General features: G+C 37.0%; 2 protein-coding genes across 3 annotated transcripts; both read right to left on the bottom strand.

The window, feature by feature from the left end:
* Positions 1-397: 397 nt before the first annotated feature.
* Positions 398-3,707, bottom strand: LOC113694031 (eukaryotic translation initiation factor 3 subunit K). 2 transcript variants are annotated; one of them, XM_027212881.2, is made up of 8 exons: positions 3,446-3,706; positions 3,265-3,321; positions 3,080-3,130; positions 2,910-2,972; positions 1,613-1,663; positions 1,464-1,530; positions 1,130-1,212; positions 398-738 (listed from the first exon to the last, which is right to left on the bottom strand). In XM_027212881.2, exons 1-8 carry the CDS (start codon positions 3,587-3,589, stop codon positions 535-537), a joined length of 720 nt encoding a protein of 239 aa, XP_027068682.2. In that variant the 5' UTR covers positions 3,590-3,706; the 3' UTR covers positions 398-534. The 2 variants fall into 2 exon arrangements, with proteins under 2 accessions (XP_027068682.2, XP_071911287.1); XM_072055186.1 differs by lacking the exon at positions 2,910-2,972 and having other exon boundaries at positions 3,446-3,707.
* Positions 3,708-4,394: 687 nt separating this feature from the next.
* Positions 4,395-12,299, bottom strand: LOC113691779 (kinesin-like protein NACK2). Its single transcript, XM_027210077.2, has 14 exons — positions 12,066-12,299; positions 11,362-11,610; positions 11,181-11,270; positions 10,342-10,442; positions 10,082-10,195; positions 9,878-9,959; positions 9,607-9,674; positions 8,922-8,981; positions 8,713-8,837; positions 8,291-8,489; positions 7,048-7,185; positions 5,841-6,818; positions 5,045-5,349; positions 4,395-4,923 (listed from the first exon to the last, which is right to left on the bottom strand). The coding sequence occupies exons 2-14, from the start codon at positions 11,597-11,599 to the stop codon at positions 4,587-4,589; spliced, it is 2,835 nt and encodes a 944-aa protein (XP_027065878.2). The 5' UTR covers positions 11,600-11,610; positions 12,066-12,299; the 3' UTR covers positions 4,395-4,586.
* Between the last annotated feature and the right edge of the window lie 1,232 nt (positions 12,300-13,531).

Genomic DNA, 13,531 nt, shown 5'->3' with positions numbered 1-13,531 from the left:
ACTAGATCAGTGTTGGGTCAATTTGAACTACTTTTCGCTGAGGCAGCCGCATACGGCCGTTGGAATTATCCTTTATCAAGTGCTAAATCACCGGAGTCCATTAACAAAGCACATGCGTTCAGAGACCCTGGTTTAAAATAATTAAGCGTGCTTGTAAAACTTTATCTAAGTAGAGTTAATCCAAACATGATAATATCAGGTTATAAGCTACTAGCATTTCTCTCTGTTTGCAAGCATATATTGAACATTAGAAAGTATAATTCTGTAATGGGGGTGCCGTGCCTATGTCGTCCTGGATTTTAATACGATTCTATCAGTGCAAACATGTCAAACCTAATATAAAAAAGAGACCCTAAAGATTATTAACCAATGTTCGAAATGTAGCAACAGCTAAAAATTTCTCCAAAAGAAGAATTCAAGCATCTAAAATATAGGGCAAAACTGTTTTTACAACTCATTTCATCTTAATCACCAGAATTCCGTTAGAACAAACAACATTTTTGAGATATTTTCCTTCCCATTGAACTGTAATACTTAGCCAAGAATGGGGAAGATACGGGCGACATGCTCGAATGGTACACCATCTGCAGTATTTTTCTTAAGCTCTGGACGGCTGAACTCATTGCTTGGAAGTGTAATGAGTTGGCTCTTACCATGGCCCTTCTCTACAACCCAACCAGAGTTTGCTGCATGGTGCTCAACAAACTTGTCCAAAGACAGACCTTCTATGTTGATGGCCTGTATGATACCAGGGCAAAAGTACAGACGCGTATTTTACGATTAAACTCAAATAAAACGTTTCATATGGTGTAAGCATGAAATGTATATGCAGAGAGAGAGAGAGAGAGAGAGAGAGCAGAATTGCGAAACAAGAAGTGAAGTTTTAAAACACAAGATTAAACACCAAATCTACCACCGATGCAAAAGCAATAATGCATGTGGTGGAATTTGAATCCAAGACAAACTTTAACGGGGATCAGGGAATATCTAAGCACCAGATGCCATAAGCTAGGTAATTCTTTTTGGTGTAACATCTACAAAGAAAAACTTGCAAAAATCTGCAGTCACATTACTGAAATAAAAGAACAACTGGAAAATTCATAAAGCAATTTTCAGAAGCGAACCATACCTCAGCAAGGACAGACCTTGGAACTTTTTGGTAAGTCAAGGAGAGGACATGAATTGCATATGCTTGAATTGCTTGTTCAAAACCTGCAGTTGCGTCCTCATTAACAGGAGTATACAGACAACCAAAAGCTTACATTGCAGAAGTAAAATATAAGAGCCAGAAGCAAGCTGGGGAAGAGGCAACAGAATACAGAATGTGAAAAACAGCAAGACAGATTATTAAGATGATTCCAGCAGTTTGAGACTCGTAACCATGTACTGCTTTGCATACTCATTAAATGAAACCACCAACCATAGACTTACATGCTACAACTTACATAGACATTATGACATACCTGGCACAACTTCTAACAAATGCCGACTCTTAGCAGCTTCATCCCAGAACTGACGGAATCTTGCAGTCTGCAGCAGAATATGAATCAAAATTCTGATCTATAATCTGTTTAATAAAAAATATATGCCAGGGTCTGAGGTAAAAGTGTACCTCCAAATAGTGCGAAAGCACAATTAACGTCTTGAACTGTTCCTCCATTTGCTGCCAATTCAGATGAGATGAGTTGATGATCAAATAAAACTGTTTAGAAAAAGATAGTCTATTTCCAGAACAGCAACCACCTCATGCATAGTTTAGACTCCTGCATAAAGAGCCTGAAATAATTCCGATGACAAGTATTTTATTCAATTACTAATTTCTTCAACAAAGTTTGACCACAAATGTGCTGCAAAAGGCGTATGCCACGATTTCCTAAATAAAAGGGCTGTGTTCAAAGCCTGCCAGCTACAGGAGATTTATATAACAATCTTAGCTACTAGCATACCAAGCCAAGATCACGTAATAGAGATTTTCTAACCTCCCCACGAAATTGGCACCTAGCAGTTTCAAGTGGAAATTGTCCACCTAGAAGCCAAATTAGTTTGCATTGTTAAGCAAGAAAGTCCCAATTAAACTCATCTGCACGGAGCCACTCAGCCTAAACCCCTTCCCTCCCACTTAACCCCAACATATACCCCAGGACCATCCATCCAACCACGCAGAGATACAAGCAAAAGCTTCTCATTTCAATCATCAAGACTAACCGTCCCACTTCAAAACGAGGAGCAACATAAGATGCTACCATCCTATGTTTACAATTATTGAAGCATCTTCTTATGTTTAAGGGCCTTAACACTGATATAATTCTTTTGTTTCTTACTAGTCGATTTTCTCATTGTTCACTGAACCATTTGATTGAAACAAGTTTCAACTAGAACTTTGAATAAGTGGACAATCCCTGTACATGATGGGAAATGCCTTGGCTGCACATGATAAGTAGACAACCCAGGTATCAATGGAATAATACAACAATAAACAAAAGATTACAGAGCAAATTAACAGCAAAGAGAACTGGAACAAACGAGCTAAGATAAACTTGCCTCACTAGATCTCACAAAAGGAAGAACTAGAACCGACTTGAAAGTAACTTGTAAACCAAATATTTAGCTGGAACAACAAAAACTCAAAAGTACACCAGAAAATAAAATTTTAATTGGAAGACTTTCTCATAATTGTAAAGCTTCAACTTTTCCCGATTACTTTTGACACGTGACCTTCTTCCAATCAACACAATTCCTTCATACAGCAATAAGAGAATGACTACTTTCATAAACCCAAAGAATAAAAAGAAACCAACATTAACATTGTTTACAACAGCTTCCATATTCTCTTTCCCAACTCGACAAAGTTGCAAAAAGAAAAAGAACGTGCCAAAAAAAAAAAAAAGATAAAGTCTATCAAAAGGTACCACTCGCTCAGGAATTAAGAAGAGACAAAGGCTGAAATCAGGAGCCGGCATTGCCATAAGTGCCTGTTCATTATTACAAAGTTCAACGATATTAGATAAATGATTAGTTGACCAAAACTATGAAATTTGAAATAAAACAAAAGGTTAATAGTTTTCTAACTTTTTTTTACCTTAACCAAAATGCGAGCAACAATCTGAGTACTCATTCGCTCCGGCTCAAACTACAAAATCCGCAAAAAAGAAACCGTTTTTAATAACATTAAAAGTAGTTCATTTTTCATGATTCTAAAATCACTTCAGCATTATTACAATATAAAAATCAAATATTAAAGACCAATTGCAGCGGTAGGCTAACCTGATAGAGGCGGAGAAGGCAGAGGTTAGCATCCAAGTTGTACGTTTGGGAAGATACCTAAAAATACATGTTTTTATAGTTTCAACATTCAAAATAAACCTTAGTTATTGGATTAAATAAAGATAAGAATTTTTTTCCCTTATTCATCATCATCAGAAAACCAAAAGAAAAAAAGGAGAACCTGCTCATTGACGAAGTTTTCGAGATCGGGGAGAATGTCAGGGTTGTAAGGATTGACGGCGACGAGCTGCTCCACCGTGTACGACATCCCCGCCGACGACGAAGAGGAGGATTTTTGTCCGCCGCTGCTAATTTCTCTTCCCATGAAATATCAAGATGGTCGGAGGAGGTGTATAATACGACGTAGTTCAGCAGGTAATCTTACGTCCGAAGTTTGCACTGCGGGTAGCGTTCAAGAGGTTTTAGGGCAGCTGCTGATAACATAACACTGGGGACATATTTAACTTGCTGAAAAGACTCATTTGCCCTTCACTTTTTTCCAATATATACTGCGTCTCTCTTCTTCTTTTCTTTTTTTTTTACTTTCTTTTTCTCTACAAAACAAACAAAAAAAAAGGAGGATGAATATTGAATATATTCCAGTACTGAAAAAAGATTAGTAGTAAATTATTATAGATAAGATTAGTTTTGGTTTACCCTTTATCAGTGAGTTGTATGATCAATAATTGATTAATCGATTAAACATCTAATTTTATAATTACACACATTCCAAGTTTATGAACAAATGACACCTTCAAACGAGTTTTTGAATCTTAATTGTTTAACCATGTCTTATAGCTCACATTTTTTATGAGTGGGGACAACTATATATATATATATATTTTTTTTTTTTTTTCTTCCCCCTTTTTTATTCCAGTAGACATTATTGTCCCTCATTTGAAAGGAGATGCGCCTCTTTTCAGGTCATGGTTTTTTTTACTGGTTTAACCAGGCAAAGCAGCACATCATCTTCACGCCTTTGCGCTGTCAAGGAACTCTTTAGTCCAGAGTCCAAACAACATCTGGAGCTATCCCGTACTTGGGAGTAAAGTCACTTGAAGGCTCAACTATGTGATGATCATTCCACAAAAAACAGACACTTGAGCCCAAGAAAAGAAGAAAAACGGGCATTTTTCAAGCACTCGTTTCTGTTCTGGAAACGGGCTTTCTTCATTCATCTATTTTGAACTGTTACCGCTACAAAAGCTGGAGTTAAGACCATACAGACAGATAGACAGGCAGACATTCTATACAAACGGTTGGTCAGAGCTATGATCTCAGAAACTTGAGTGGAATTCGAAGCACTAATAACAGGTTGGTGATTACAAGTGCAAGAGATTGGATATCAAGTTCCAACCGATCCAAGTCTTTTTGTCACAAGGGGAGACAAAATTGAGCTCAAACATCTCCTTGGAGACATGCTCACCAGTTTCGCAGAACCCCACGAGTTTTGCAACAATTTCAGCACTTTCCTTTATATGTTGCATATTCAGAGGGTCCATCCACAGTTTATTTACAAGTTGCAGCCTCCTCTTTGTTTTGCCTTTCCCTTCTGGTGGGATGTTCCATTTCAAGTATAGCATTTCCCTTTCTTCTGGAGTCAGCTTTGTACTCACCCTCTTTGCTAGATATTCCCTCTCTTGCTTAAGGGCCTTGATGCTGCATTTCAAAGCAAGTAATAGAGCACTTAGACAAGAAAAAATCAACTAGAAAAGGTATAAAACTACACCACTTGCATGCCCGCATGTATAGTAGTCAATCTGAAACGCTTCTAACATACCTTGATGACACAAAGCTTGCAGGATCATCACCTAAAAGTGCTGGACTTGCATTACCAAGATCTGCCAAATGCTGCTCCAACCATGTCAACCTTCTAAGTTCAACTTCCATATATATCTGATCTGAAGGATCCCCTTTAAACAGCAAATAAAATTGAGTGCGGTGTATGATTGACACATGGCATAAATGCCACAACATGACAATTTGCTTCCTTCGTTCTTCAAACATTGATTGCCATGAGATGCTAGATTCTTCAATATTATCGGGTCCATCAGATGCAGCTTCATTTGCCTCCAGCTCTAACACCTAATACAAATATGGTAAAAAGTGACCATAGAAAGATAAGAAACTCATTCAGTGAAGAATGCAATACCCAAAAGAAAGAGACTGGGAGCGGAGAAAAATGATTCAGATTCCAAAGCTCAGATACTAATACTTATGGCAGATGCTGCTGCCAATGATATTAAAATGGTACCAAACATTTGTTCAAAGAACAACTGAAAAACAAAATACACCACGTGCCCGCAGCTATTAAAGGCTTGCTTTTTTCTCAAGCCCATACAACATTATGATACAATAAAATTTCATGGCAGACCATTTCAAACTCAAGTACTTTTATCATTACCAGCTTTATCCTAATATATCCATGTTTATGTATAAACAAGAAATGGGAAGTTGAATGGTTCAACATGTTCTCATACCAGTTGAGTCATTTTCCGCCGCTCTTAAGTTCATATAAATAAGAACCTCATTTAACCAAAAGAGAAGAAGAACAGCCTGAAGTTAATAAATCTTACCTGGCAAACCAGAAGCTGTTTCTGGTATTGCAGCTTTGCGACACGTTCTTTAAGCCCTGTGACGTAAGTTCGTATACTCCGGATGTGCTCCTCAGTCGCTTTCTTGAACATCTTTTCCATTTTCTTCACACCAACAGAGGTTGAATGCTTTGGTGCAGGGGTAGTCTCTGCTGATGAGATATTGTTAGCTTCGTGATTTCTACGAGGAGTGCTCTCTCGAAGGTAGAAGCCATCACTACCAGATGAAAGATTGTTAGCCTCTGGGGCTCTATTTTCAATCCCTGGTTCCACAGGTGAGCATGGAGATCTTATCATGTTTGGCATGTTAGGTGAATTGCTCAGTGTAAATGGAAGACCTTTTTTCTTTTTGGCTGAAGTCCTCAAATCAGGAGTCCCCTTTCCACTTGGAAAACACGTCACTAATTTATCTAGGGATCTCTGAACATTCTCAAGCTTTTCTTCTAGAGATGCAATATTAGTCTCCTGAGTGTTCAATCGGGCAATCTCTTCTTTCAAGCTACCTTTGTCTTTAATCTCAATAGTTTCGGGAACTAAACCGATAGCCTGCATCTCCTTAATTTCTACAAGCAGCTTTGCCAGAGCTTCATTAGCATCTTGACTACCAATTCTGTGAGAAGCAACCTCCTTGTGAAGTAAATCAAGTGCACGGTTCGCTTCCTCACCAAGCTGCCTCTGGCTCATCTCAATTTTTCGAATCTCATGCACCAGCATGGATGAAGAAGTAGCTGACTGTCTAACCAGTGATTGCCTTCCAGTTAAGTTCCTGGGCTGGATTTTTGGAAGAGGCCCTCCAGAAACTGACTCGTTCTCAGAAGTATAAGAAAGACATTTAACTACACGACGAGACGGACCGTGCTGATTTGATCCCTTTGGTTCCTTGTGTGCTTTTCTTTCTAATTCAAGCTGGGATTCTGCAATGTCCCTTTGGCGTTTCAGCTCATTCATTTCTATCTCCATCTGCATTTCTATCTCCATCTGCATTTAAAACTTTTGCTATTAAAACTTGTGCCTTCATTCAAGTGTATGTATATAGCACATTCCTAAATGCACCACTAACATTGGGTGTCATGCAATCAATCTGAGAAACAGAAGTGAAACAATAATTTGACCAAAAACCATCTGAAAGTGTCTTGGTTTACTGCACACTTAGCATTAACATCTACCCAAAGAGCTCTTTGTAGTCTACCTGCTGGATTTTCATTTCCTTCTCAATTAGTAAGGACCTTAAAGACGAGGAGCCACATGGTTCAGGACTTCGGAGCTCTGCTTCAAGTCTTGCCACCTCCTTCTTCAAATGCTTCAATAATTGTTTTTCTGCAACAACCTAGAAAAGTGGAAATAAATTTCAAACTAAGGACTTTTATCATATTGATGGCTCATTGTGCTTGAACCAAATAAATATGCCACGCTTCCCAGCAGTGCAAACAATCCTTCTACTCAGCAAGATAAAGAGAGTATGCATGAAAGAATCTTCATTTACAGAAGGCATAATGCTAGAATGGTCCGTGAATTTTCAAGATATTTCAGTTTAGCAAATGGACTAATCGTCCCCAACTTTCCAATAGTGTACTAGAATAGTGCAAAGATGAACAAGAATATCCATGAAAGGATATTGATATCCATGAAAGAGAATAGTACAAAGGTATTGATATACAGAAGAGAGTATCCAATAGTGTACTAGAATAGTGCAAAGATGAAAGAGAATATCCATGAAATGATATTGATATACAGAAGGCATAATACCAGAATAGGCTGTGACTTTTCAAGATATTTCAGTTTGTCAACTGAACTAATTCATCCCCAAGTTTTCTAGTGTAATATATTAGTTCATAAGAGTGTGGCCATCTGCATTTCCTTTGCAGCCAATCAAACCAAACTCAAGAGTCCAATTAACAAAGTAAATAAGTCAAACTCAGTCCTTAGGGTAAATATTCCCACTCAAATTAGATATCTAACATGGTAAAGCTGAAAGTTCATTTATCTATTTAATATTTTCATTGGAAGTTGCACTTTCAGTTCGTGTTATAAGAATTCAGTTTTTGAAGATAGAAGAACCTACTTATTTCTACTTCATTTCATTGATCAAAATAAACTTGAGCTGGCATGGTTAGATCCTGCTGGAAAAAATTATAGGAAATACACAGTGAAATCCATGTGATCAGTTATTCAAATTCAAGGTGCAAGCTGGTTCCATCTGGAGTAGAATTAGATTCCACAAGAAGTTGGGACAATTTTGATAATACTGCCTCGTCAAAATTGAAAAATGTTCCTTTTGTAAGCAATTGGTTAAACCATGAAATTCTGTTTAGTAACAAGTCATTCTTTTAGTGGAAGTTTTACAAACTTTTGACCATATTTGACAAACAAACAACGTCATAATATGCAACACAGTGCTGAATCATTTAAACCAAAATTTTTTGCTAACATACCAGATTCACATGTGCATTATTTGTAACTTCTTTTGCACTTGTCGCAAAGGAGAGTGTATTCCGTGATTGCTCCACATGACCCAGAGCAGGACTCATCGTACAAATTATTGCTGTTCGTGCATTTCCCCCAACTGAAGACTGTAATATTCTTGTGAGTTTTGAATCCCTGTATGGGATGTGACCAATCCTCTTGCCACCACTGCATATAGCAAAATAGAAGATTATATTCATTTGTTGCCTTTGTACTTATCTAGCTCTAGTGATTCTAAAATCAGCATAAAAGAATGCCTATACTCATCATATCAGCAAGAGAAATAGCTTGATATGTTTGAAAAACTCTATCAGCTAACCAACAAGATCATACAGAGAACTTTCAAATCAAAAGGCTAAACTACCAGTATTTCCTATCCCTGAGCTGCTACCTTAGCTTTCGAATTACAGTTGTCAAAGTCAGCAGGCTTCTATTAATATGGCTCCCTTCCTTGAACCTTGTACCATCTGCATTTGTTTGAGAAGCACGTTCACTTCCAGCAAGATCAACTAGATACTGCAAGGAAAAAGAGTTTGAAGTGAGATATATGCAGCGATATACCCCAAAGAAAGTTCCGAATCAAGGGAAAGAGATGCATACCAGACTTGCTAAAAAAGATCTCAAGGATCCAGTACTTTCCCGAAGACTACTCTCAATTGTCTGGATATGAAAGAGTATTGGATTAGACATCACAACCATGACAGATACTCAATCAAACTTTATTTAACAGGCCACACACGAGAAAAAGACATCCTGCCTCATGAAACAGTATAATACAAATAATGTAAAATTTGAGAGGTTGATGGATTAGTTTGAGAACATGCAATCCCACAAACCAATAAAAAGGGAAGTCTAGAACTAGAAAGAACTAGTACAAACCAACCACATTGTGAATATCTAAAAAGAATTTGTAAAGAGGGCTGAGGCTTTTAAAATATGAAAGAATACTGATCATCACTAGATTCACGAGAGAAAAAAAAATGAATTCTCAAGAGATTTCACCAGTATTGAAGTGGTACTACAAAATTGAGTTTTTAATGGAAGAAAAGTATATCCTTCCACTGAAAACCAGGTAAGCAAGAATGCTCTTGCTTTACTAGTAAAGAGAAGTCAACTACAAAATTTATTTATTCAGAAAGGGGGTTTTAGAGGATGACATTTCTGTCTCTGCTAAGTAGAAGCAATGCTAATACTGGAGAATGTAACTGACAACTCAGAAGTTAACAATAGAAAAATCAAGATAACAGTGGTAAAATAGCATCCCAAATTACTAAATTCTCCTTACCAGCTTGATTATCTGATGTGATCTTGAGCTTTTATCATTCAAGGCAGTTTCTCCTACCTGTCTCTGAGCTGCAAGTGAACACAGTTTGCCAATGCAGAATTCAGATCAGGCATAGTAATAGTTTGTGCTTACTAGCAATGTTGGTGATCAAGGAGAAAATGACATGTTAAGAGCGTCAAGATCATCAAGGGAAAGAAGCAAGAGTATTTCCACACATGTAGCACCAGTCATATGACAGGCTATTCAGTATGAGTACAGCAGAATCTCCTACCTTCACAAATAGCAATTAAGTGCCTCAAGTGTTGGGCATCCTTTACAGCTTCCTCAATTTGTTTCTCTACAATAGTGCCCTTCTGTTTAGATGGAATAAAAAAAGGAACAATTTAAACTTGTTTTAAGAGATTAATATTGAATGTATGAGATCAAGGAAAAAACAAATTCAACAAGTTCTGTTATCTAAAAACAACTTGTTTACCTCAGGATCGTCTAAAAGCCTCAGGGAGCCAGAATCACGGTTTAGGAGATCTACCACAGTCTCGTTATAGATTTCAAGAGCAGAAAACTTAAGCACAAACTCTCTTTCTGGCGTCTGGAGGGTGAAATAAACTATTTAGTCAGAATATGCCACATAGGAATTCACCTTCAACAAAAAGCTTTGCAGGAAAATTTCTAAAGCTACACCATGCATTATTACAAAATGCTGCTTCAGATTTTGGTGAAGGAAGAATAGCTTACAACGCTGATATGCTCGTAAATGTCCTTAATGGCATTTTCTGTTATTCCCCTCATGGTAAATGTCTTCCCGCTACTGGTCTGCCCATATGCAAATATTGTTGCTGCAAGATAAAAGCCAGATTTTATTAAATGCATAACTTATAGAACCAAGCATAACAACATGGGCAAAACTACAGCTTTCAACAGATGAAACTATGACAACATTGTTTTGCTCCAGAAAAATTAAAATAGCAAGACTTCAACAGGTGCATCAACTCTGAAAACACAAAACAGAATCAAGTCATTTTCTTGGTGTTTTAAGGTCTGCAGCTGTCATTAACTTTTAAAGTGTTCCTGCCTTTTTTTCTTCTATTTCCATTTTCTACCTTCTGTTGATTCCTTATCTTTGTTCAGGATGGTAAGAGTTCAGTTCCCAGGTCTAAGCTGAGAGAGAGAGAGAGATTTTCATTATCATCTTCAGATCCTCATTGACTGAGAATCAAGAGGAGCATAAAAGACTTCTAAATGTGAAATCTAAAACGTTAAAACTTCATAGTCTTTGGATTTTAAATTTCCTATCAAAGGGCATCTTGTTCTTAAACAACAACATCACTAACTCTCAACCCAAAGTTAGCAATCAAAAGTATCTTGTACGAGCCTTCGTCTCCTTTTCATTATAGACATCAATGCACATATCTTTATATGCACACATGCTCAGCATTGTCCAAAGACGATTTTAGATTTTTTTTTTTTAACCTATGAAGTGCTTTTTCCGAAGATCGGCAATGGAAAGTTGACTCTGGAATCTAGCAATTCAACAACATTCAAGATACTGAATTAAACTTAACAATCCCTATTACCATTAATTCCACTTAGAACTGAGAGAGCAACATCTCCAGCACCTTCCTCGTAAACTTTCTGATTCGAACAGGACGGATCAAACACTTTATCTGCCATAAGTTTAACAGCAAATTCATTAATATCCAGAACTTCAAGCACAAATATATCATCAACATATCTCATCCACATCGGTTTCCATACCAAAAGTATATGGCCCAGTAGGTCTCTCATGAGTCAAATTCTTTGAAATGATCGTATGTTCATCACTGAATTCCCAAGCAATAAGATCATATGCAGCTTGCTCTTTGGGACTAAGTGGCCTCACCCTAACAGTCACAAGTATCTTCTCTTCCTGAGCTTTTGGACCACCGCCAGGCGTACATGAAGGAGTCCTCCTGGTCTTTGAAGATGGCGTCGTTATTGGGGTCCCAATTCTCATATTCAAGCGTTCTGTTCACAAATTCCCTTACTTAATTAACAGAAAAATGCACGTTGGAGACTATAATAATCAATTGACTCACAAAAAAATTACTCAGAAATGTAAGCATAACACTAAATTATGTATATGCAGTGCTCATACCAAAATCATTATTAAAGAAAAATAACAAAAAAATTGTTCAAGGATGTAGAAACGAAAGAACCAAGAAAGTTTAAACTACAGTTTTATTATTTTTTAAAGAGATTAAGCAACAAAAAAATAAGAAACATGAAAATCTCTTTGCAAAATAAAAATCGCTAAACCCTCAAACACACTAAAGACAGTAAGCATTTTAGCAAGTAAACCAAAATTAGAAAAAATACGCAGTGACTGAAATATCAACTATTTTAAAAAAACCCACAACGGGAAATGAAATCCTGATCAAGAAAAAGAAGAAAGAAATTTCCTTTTTAATGAATTGACTTACAATTGGAGTTAGCCCACCAAGTTCTTGAAAATGGAAAGAGAAAGAAAAGCCTCCAGATCTCATAAAATAGCGTTCAAGAATAGTACGGCATGTGGGTCTGGGTATATTGCCTTGGACGAACAATCTCAGGGGCTTCTGATAAAGAAATGGGAACGGATAGAACTCCTGAGACATCTACGGAAAGGGGTTTTTGTTCTTTGTTTTTGGTTTGTAATTTTGGGAAAGTACCCGTGCAACGGCTAGTTTTTGCTCATTGAATTAATATACAATTTCCGTTTCCGAACTCCGCGCCCACCTGGAAATAGGATCAGCCCTGTTTTCTTGTGAACCCATTAAAAGCCAGCCAACCAACCAAATGGAAATTGGGCCTCGTATAAATTATAATACCCTCTCATTTCAAAATTTTCAATTTTCCAAGAATTAATTTTTTTTTTGAAATTGAAACTCTTTTTGTCATCAGCAAAACTAATTTATGCGTTATTCAATATTTTCTTAGATTTCATGTTTATGATGTTGCTAGTTATTTCACATATTTATGTCCTGTGCAACTTTTTCTTTAGCTAAATAGATATACCAACAATATATGTATAACAACATGAATTTGCTAATAGTACTAGTACGGGAAGCTCAGTCTGTTACCAAGACAGTGGGAATGTGTAATAAGCTTCCATGAATTCTGCAACCAGAATTTACGCTTGATATAGGCAAGTAAAATTGCAACCACCGAGTTTTGGCTGAGTGGTCACCAAAAAGGGATTAAATCTCTCTTTAGACTGTAGGTCGGGAGTTCGAACCCCATCTATAATGAAAAAATCCAAGAAAGCGTTAGAACACCTCTTTGATCTAGGCGAGCCGGAAACATGCTACTCCTTGTGCAGCTTCTTTAGGCTTCTCCTTCTGCAGCAACAAAAAAAAAAAAAAAAAGGTAAAATTGGGCATCCGACATGCTTGTCAGCTGAATTATGGAGCGCAGTATCATGTGTGCAGAAAGGATATACTGTGCACTATATAACAAGTTAAAAGTTAGAGAATATTCTCCTCAAGGCAAATGAGCCCATTTCTTTAGTGCCATGACAAAGAAATCTATTTTGGACACAAATATCCCGATTTCCTTGTGAACGTTAGAATGTATCAAGTGAAAATTTCCTAATTTGATATCAACTTCACAACAATTATATGTCAGTTAGAGTAGAAGATTCACTCTAATTATTTTTATCATCATCTTGGTGGGACTAGGAGATAATTCGTATCAGAAGAACCTTTTTTTTGTCCCTTGGGTTATTTTTAAAGATGGGCCCATCTTCAGGAATGGGTTGTTCAACAGTTTCATAGGCCGAGGCCTGTAAACGGAATCTAAATGTTCTGTTACACTTGGTCCAGGCAATAAAGCAGAAAAAAGTTGACAGATATAATTTGGGTGGATCTTTTTTTCCGTTATTTTTATGTACAATAATGTACAGATTTTG

This window comes from Coffea arabica, chromosome 6e, assembly GCF_036785885.1.
Source record: "Coffea arabica cultivar ET-39 chromosome 6e, Coffea Arabica ET-39 HiFi, whole genome shotgun sequence".
Lineage (NCBI taxonomy): Eukaryota > Viridiplantae > Streptophyta > Magnoliopsida > Gentianales > Rubiaceae > Coffea > Coffea arabica.
This window is presented reverse-complemented; position numbering and strand designations above follow the sequence as displayed.

Bases quoted from the DNA above. Each gene is read 5' to 3' on its own strand.
- LOC113694031 (XM_027212881.2), bottom strand. From the start codon at position 3,589: ATGGGAAGAGAAATTAGCAGCGGCGGACAAAAATCCTCCTCTTCGTCG. The intron at 2,973-3,079 runs GTAAAAAAAAGT...AATAATGAACAG, and splicing joins TTGCTCGCATTTTGGTTAAG to GCACTTATGGCAATGCCGGC. The intron at 1,531-1,612 runs GTACACTTTTAC...ATTCTGCTGCAG, and splicing joins TGCTTTCGCACTATTTGGAG to ACTGCAAGATTCCGTCAGTT.
- LOC113691779 (XM_027210077.2), bottom strand. From the start codon at position 11,599: ATGAGAATTGGGACCCCAATAACGACGCCATCTTCAAAGACCAGGAGG. The intron at 10,443-11,180 runs GTAATAGGGATT...TTTATCTTGCAG, and splicing joins AGTTCTAAGTGGAATTAATG to CAACAATATTTGCATATGGG. The intron at 6,819-7,047 runs GTAGACTACAAA...ATAGAAATGCAG, and splicing joins AGGAAATGAAAATCCAGCAG to ATGGAGATAGAAATGAATGA.